The sequence below is a fragment of the Lipotes vexillifer genome, unplaced genomic scaffold (genome assembly GCF_000442215.2).
Source record: "Lipotes vexillifer unplaced genomic scaffold, Lipotes_vexillifer_v1.1 scaffold384, whole genome shotgun sequence".
In the NCBI taxonomy this organism is placed as follows: domain Eukaryota; kingdom Metazoa; phylum Chordata; class Mammalia; order Artiodactyla; family Lipotidae; genus Lipotes; species Lipotes vexillifer.
Genome location: NW_006793498.1, coordinates 1,883,789 through 1,890,847, shown reverse-complemented (window position 1 = coordinate 1,890,847; position 7,059 = coordinate 1,883,789). Strand labels below are relative to the sequence as shown.

The window sequence follows — 7,059 nt, the reverse complement described above, 5'->3', positions numbered from 1 at the left end:
CGCGGAGCGGCTGGGCCCGTGAGCCATGGCCGCTGAGCCTGCGCGTCCGGAGCCGGTGCTCTGCAACGGGAGAGGCCACAACAGTGAGAGGCCCACGTACTAAAAAAAAAAAAAAGAAGAACTTTGTTAAACTGGGATTCTTTAGGGTAGAGCAGTGGAATTACAGGATTATTTTAAATACATTTGTCCTACTTTTTTGAGATTCTAATTGTTTAAAGAATCTGTTTAATATTATTTGGTCTGTCCCCAGTTTTCCTGTAAATTTTTATTATGTTTGGTTAGGAATGGCTTTGTACCTAGTATGAAATACTAATTACCTACAGCAGGCTAACACATAATTTTATAAATAATCTCATATTCCCTGACATTGTAATACACAAGACTCAGCACCATAATTTTGCACGACAAAGTTGTATTGTAGCCTCTTCTGAATTTTTAAATATTAGAAGGTATTTTAATCACTAAAAGTTAGGCACAGAAAATAGAAATTGTGGAGTATGTAATTTATTGCTCAAGAGATATGGGTGGCAGGTGGGGTATTGAAAGTTAGAAGAAAGAACTCTCCCAAAAGACTGGTGTCTCAGCTCAGGAGGCATTAGGCTGGGTCCTGGTACCACCACTTAATCATTCCTGGGTGGATTTTGATTAGAGACCTGACTCCTTTGGCCTTTATATCTTTGTTTATAAAATGATAATTATTAAGGTTTCTTTCAGGCTTGACATTTCTGTGATTCTGACTGGAGATAAGATATTGATCATCAGTCTTTTTCATATTTTAGGACCCAGATGAAGTGGTACCAGTTGGCCAAAGAAGAGCCTGGTGTTGGTGCATGTGCTTTGGACTAGCATTTATGCTTGCAGGTGTCATTCTAGGAGGAGCATACCTGTACAAATATTTTGCACTTCAAGTAAGTGGGAAAATGCTAGGGACATTTTTGCCTTTCCTTCACATGTATTAGAAAATTGACCCAAACCTGTTCTAAGCCTGTGCTTTTTTTGTCTGTGGCCTTTAGTCAGAGTGGTGGTCCTATTTTACAGTTACGTTAAAAAATCTCCTGAGCATAAGTTTGCTGAACCTATTAGACGGTCACTAAAAGCAGAATAACATTGTTTTGCTGACTAAAGGGTATAGATTGCTGGATGATTTTTCAAAATTGACTAACCCTCAATTTTCCTACCGTAATTAATAGTTAAGTTATAGTATTTTCAATTGCCAGTTGAATAGATACACCAGCCTCAAATGTCATATTGATAAACTATAATTTGATAGACATTTTGGGCTTCCCCACAATAGCCTTTTGCTCCTGGGCCCAGAGTATAGTGGTTCCACTTCTCTCTGCCTCTTCCCCAGTCATTGGTTTCTCTTAAGAATGTGATTTCAGCAATAATGATGAAGTAATTTAGGATAAAAGTTGTTTATAATTTATTACAGAATAGTAATCCCAGTGGATTAAGACATTTTTTCTTCTGATTACAATGATTATGATCTCTGTTTTGTGATATATTTCTCTGACAATAATTTAGTATGTGTACTTCTTTTAACATACCAGAGTTTGGAGAAACTGTTGACAAATAGATTTTATTTAGAAAATGAAATATTCTACATAGGATGTGTAAATTTTGTGCTCATTTTCTATATTTTTTGAGATAATGGCATGTTGATAGATATTAGTGAAATACTAGTCATCTTTCTAATGCAGTTTTTTACAAGAAATGTATTTTTATATAAAAGAGATCATTTGCGATTCCACTGTCCAGAGATATTTGTTGACCTAACATTTTGTTATATGCTCCTAATCTTTATTATATATGCATACTTAAAAAAAAATCTTTCTAATGGTTTGCTATAATCTGATATTTTCCACTTAATTGTGATATATTTTAAGGCAAAATCAGAACTACTTGTATGCCTGTGGAAATTTCAGAAAAACTATCCCTCTTGGATAATGAGAGAAAAATCATGTAATCAGTGAATCACATCAAAAAGTTTTAGAAGTATGTTCTTTCAGAAAAACATTACTGGTTTCTGAATATATTCTTTTATAAAAATAAGACTTACAGGTAGAAATAGGCCTGTGTGTTTCTTCAGATTTACTTGTCACCAGATGGATAATTGCCTTTATATTCTGTTTTTGTCGAACACAAAAAGTAAAGGAGAAATCAGCTGCTTTTCTCCTTCTGAAACCGGTTTTTTTTACAGTACTTTAAAACCTGATCTTAAAGAATGTGTTAACGCTGTAATTAAACTGTCTGACTTGTCATCTAAAAGTAAGAGTTTGCAAGCAAAATGCTATGTAGGTAAAGGTGGCAGCTTAAGTAATACTTATATTTAAAAACCTGTCTTCCACTGAATTGCTGAAATAGTGTTTAAACTCTCTGTAGCCAGATGACGTCTACTACTGTGGAATAAAGTACATCAAAGATGATGTCATCTTAAATGAGCCTTCTGCAGATGCCCCAGCTGCTCGCTACCAGACCATTGAGGAAAATATTAAGATCTTTGAAGAAGATCAGGTTGAATTCATCAGCGTGCCTGTCCCAGAGTTTGCAGATAGTGATCCTGCCAACATTGTTCATGATTTTAACAAGGTGAGCCAGGTCCCCTGAGCTGTAAAAAGAATGCAAGTTCCTTAATCGATGCTTTTGTAGTTTCATTTTCAGTATTTGCTAATTTATTCTATTTATGGTTTACTTTTTACTTTTTAAAAAAATGGCCTTGGGTTTCTTCTGCCCTGCAAGATAAACTCCAACATTTGATGGGCTTTCTGTCTGAAGCAGACCCTCAGTGAACCTGCCTTTCTTCCGCTTGCCTTGTCTGCCTTAATACACACCATATGCTGTTCTTCCTTTGCTGCTCAGTTGCTTTTAGAAATCTAAATGTTGGGCTTCCCTGGTGGCGCAGTGGTTGAGAGTCTGCCTGCCGATGCAGGGGACATGGGTTCGTGCCCCGGTCCGGGAAGATCCCACATGCCGGAGAGCGGCTGGGCCCGTGAGCCATGGCTGCTGAGCCTGCACGTCCGGAGCCTGTGCTCCGCAACGGGAGGGGCCACAACAGGGAGAGGCCCTCGTACTGAAAAAAAAAAGAAAAGAAAGAAATCTAAATGTTTACATGGTTTAGTTTAACTCATTTTAATCCTCAAAACCATCCTATGATATAGTCTTTCTCAGTCAGTTTTCTCATCTGAACCACAAGAACACAAAATCATTTAATTGACTTAGTTCTCTATGGATGGTAGTAACTAGTTAGTACTATTCTAGATGCATAGGAGAGAATTTTTTTTTTTAAAATAAATTTATTTATTTATTTTTGGCTGTGTTGGGTCTTCGTTTCTGTGCGAGGGCTTTCTCTAGTTGTGGCAAGTGGGGGCCACTCTTCATCGCGGTGCGCGGGCCTCTCACTGTCGCGGCCTCTCTTGTTGTGGAGCACAGGCTCCAGACGCGCAGGCTCAGTAGTTGTGGCTCACGGGCCCAGTTGCTCCGTGGCATGTGGGATCTTCCCAGACCAGGGCTCGAACCTGTATCCCCTGCATTGGCAGGCAGATTCTCAACCACTGCGCCATCAGGGAAGCCCGAGAGAAGTTAATTTTTATATACAATAGATGGTTGCCTTGGAGGGCATCAGGGTTTATAAGTGAGGGGACTGGGGACTAAGTCTCTTAATCAGGTGGTAGTTTATTTGAGTTAATTTTAATAGTTTGTTGTTATCTGATAAGAACTGTGTTTACTAGTAGCAAAATTTCCTCTCCCATTACTATTTCCATTCCTACCCCACCAAATTCTTGATTTGTTGAAATGCAAGTGATTTACACATTCTAATAGTACAAGTTATTCTTAAAAATCCAGTTGCTGCCTGTCTGTATATTGGTAATATTTGTACATTAATCTAATGAAAATATATCTTTTTCTTCCCAGAAACTCACAGCCTATTTAGATCTTAACCTGGATAAATGCTATGTGATTCCTCTGAACACTTCCATTGTTATGCCACCCAGGAACCTATTGGAGTTACTTATTAACATAAAGGTATAAAACTTTCAAATACTTCTTATTATTGATGCTGTTACAGCATCTTGGAATTCCTTGTTGAGAAATTAGCCCTATAGGAGCCCATCTTACTGACAGTATGGCTAATAAGCATTTTACAACGAGGAACTAAGACTTGTGGTTTCAGGTTTTTTCCTTGTCTCTTTTCTTTTAATACTTTATATTTTGAAATTAAAATGTAATTTCTAAAATTATATTTAAGTTTTCCTAAAGGGCCAGAGAACAAATCGTAGGTTTTTAAAAAATAAGATCTGTGTTGCAACTAATCAATTTTGATGCCATAGACCATATGTAAACAAATGGGCACAACTATATTCCAATAAAACTTTACTTATAGAAACAGATGGTGGGTAGTAGTTTGCCAATCTCTGTTCTGTACTATAATCTCTAAGAAGTTTGTCTGCTTTCCTTGTCTGTTCAATGTATGTTTTGAGATATCTGTGTAATATATTCTTTTCCAAATGTAGGCTGGGACATATTTGCCTCAGTCATATCTGATTCATGAACACATGGTCATCACTGATCGCATTGAAAACATTGATCACCTGGGTTTCTATATTTATCGACTGTGCCATGACAAGGAAACTTACAAACTGCAACGCAGAGAAACCATTAAAGGTAATACTTCTAATGTTAAAATGTTGGCAAAAAAGTTTGTTTTACTTCATTGTATTAAATTAGATTTAGATGTAAGTTTGTTTTACTTCATTGTATTAAATTAGATTTAGATGTAATCTAAATTAGATTTAGATGTAGTCATTGTTACCAATACACTTGCCTTGAGTGAGAAAATAAAACTATATTGTACATTGTATAGTATTTCTAGATTTCTGAAGAGTCATCTTAATTCTAAATCTACTCTTTTCAGATAGAATAGGTGAATGTGAAATGTCATTCCCTTGAGGTACTCTTACCTCACTTTGCATATGGCCACCCAGTCCACCTTTCCATCCTACCCCTTTGGTTGAGCTGTACTGTGCAAGGGTTCTGCTTATCCAGAGGGTCTCTAAAGTAGCTCTTCATTTGTATGCTCAGGGATCTAGGTTCTAAGCAGAGTTTGCCTTTTGGATCACATTGAAGATAACCACAGTCAGGTTAGTTCGAAAGGAATTTGGCTGAAGAATTAAGAGCATTGACACAACTAATGTAGCTTTGCCAAATCACTTCACCTTTGTTTTCTCACGTGATGATATCATCTCCCCATTTTTTTTTCAAGATCATTGTAAAAATAAAATGAAAGTACACGTGACAGAGCTTTAGAAAGTAAGGAGTGCCATGCAGATACACTGTGGTGTGATTTCTTTGAAATTGTGGCACCTAGTTAAAGTGCGTTCCTGGCTTTTTGTTAGCACTTTTGATAATACTGTTCTCCCACATTGGGCTGGTGAGTCACCTGAAGCCTGCAGCTTGATTTCTTTCATTTTAAAATGATCTTATGGTTCATAGTTTTTTTTAAAGTCATAATTTTACGTATAATACAATTCACCCTTTTTAGTGTGTAGTTCTGAGTTTCAGCAAATCACCGCCACAGTCAAGATACAGAACATTTCCACTACCTTCAAGGTCATAAATTTATATGTATGGCATTATTATTGTTACTAGCATCTGTTAAGATACTTAGTTTAGAAAAGAGAGGGAAATTATTTTCTGCAGTGTTAAATCTACTTCTGCACTGTTAAAAAAAATCAAACTATAGAAGTTACTGGAATATAGAGTAAAATATTTTTTATGTCTAAATAATAACTGTGAAAATTAACATGAATATTTATTACTGAAGAATCAGAAATTTAAAAAATTTTCCCTTCCAAACAGGTATTCAGAAACGCGAAGTCAGCAATTGTGCTATGATTCGGCATTTTGAAAACAAATTTGCTGTGGAAACTTTAATTTGTTCTTGAACAGTCAAGAAAAACATTATGGAGAAAAATTTAACACCACAGCATAACACCACCCTTTGTATTTTGTGCAGTGATTATTTTTTAAAATCTTCTTTCATGTAAGTAGAACACAGGGCTTCACTGTTTTTCATCTCATTAACTCAATTAAAACCATTATCTTTAAAAAATCTTTTTTTCTTTCCAAGTGTGGTGTCTTTTATCTTGAATTAGTAGTTGTATGAAGTCGTAGGTAATAGTACACTTCACCGTAGATCTTAGGAAGAGTTTAAATTTCATTAATTCATTTATCCAGATTTTTATGTTTTAATTATGCATTTTCAAGAGGAGGGGTTATCTAATAATCATATATATGCATACGTAAAAATGGACCACAGTGACTTATTTGTAGTTGTTGCCCTGCTACTTAGTTTGTTAGAGCATTTGAGCACACATTTTAATTTTCCTCTAATTAAAATGTGTAGTATTTTCAGTGTCATATTTAACTATTTAGAGTATGATTTCCACCTTGATGTTTTAATATCCTAGGCATCTGGTATAATAATATTTTAGAAAATGTTTGGAATTTAAGAAATAACTTGTATTACTAATTTGTATAATCTGTACCTGTGCAATGGAATATAAATATCACAAAGTTGTTTGACTAAAGGACTGTGTGTTGTTTTTCCCACATAATAAAACCAAAGAGTAATTTGGTTCTTCATATCTTGAGATAATCCATGTTAAAGAAGAAACTATTTCTTAAAAATCCAGTTCTCTACATACAGTGGGTAAAGTCAGAGTTTTTTTAAAAAATAAAAAACTTTAAAAGTAACTACATTCTTCATGGATGCTATTAAAGTAACATCTAAGACTCAACCTTGAAAGATGCTGTTTAAACATTTTAGAATAATGCTTTTGTATTTAATGGAAGGGCTGTCATTAAACCTGAACTTTCCAAGGAGCATAAAGTGCTTTCTTGAGAATGTCTTCTCAAAAATGGAGCATTTTGAGTTATAGTGGTGATTCTTATATTTCTAAGGTAGTTTCCTATCTGAAATAATTTAGAATCCACCCCTATTTAAAATATCTAAGAGTAATTTCACTGTAAATTCCTGAGACAAATTCCAATTCTGAATTT

The 7,059-nt window shown here is 35.3% G+C and overlaps 1 protein-coding gene across 1 annotated transcript in view; it reads left to right on the top strand.

The window, feature by feature from the left end:
- Positions 1-6,624, top strand: part of ITM2B (integral membrane protein 2B) — a 25,382-nt gene extending 18,758 nt beyond the window's left edge. The window contains exons 2-6 of the mRNA XM_007466439.1: positions 780-908; positions 2,383-2,589; positions 3,913-4,023; positions 4,512-4,662; positions 5,857-6,624. Of these exons, the coding sequence (XP_007466501.1) occupies positions 780-908; positions 2,383-2,589; positions 3,913-4,023; positions 4,512-4,662; positions 5,857-5,942 (684 nt within the window). The 3' untranslated portion in view covers positions 5,943-6,624. The remainder of the gene's footprint in view (positions 1-779; positions 909-2,382; positions 2,590-3,912; positions 4,024-4,511; positions 4,663-5,856) is intronic.
- The last annotated feature ends 435 nt before the right edge of the window (positions 6,625-7,059 follow it).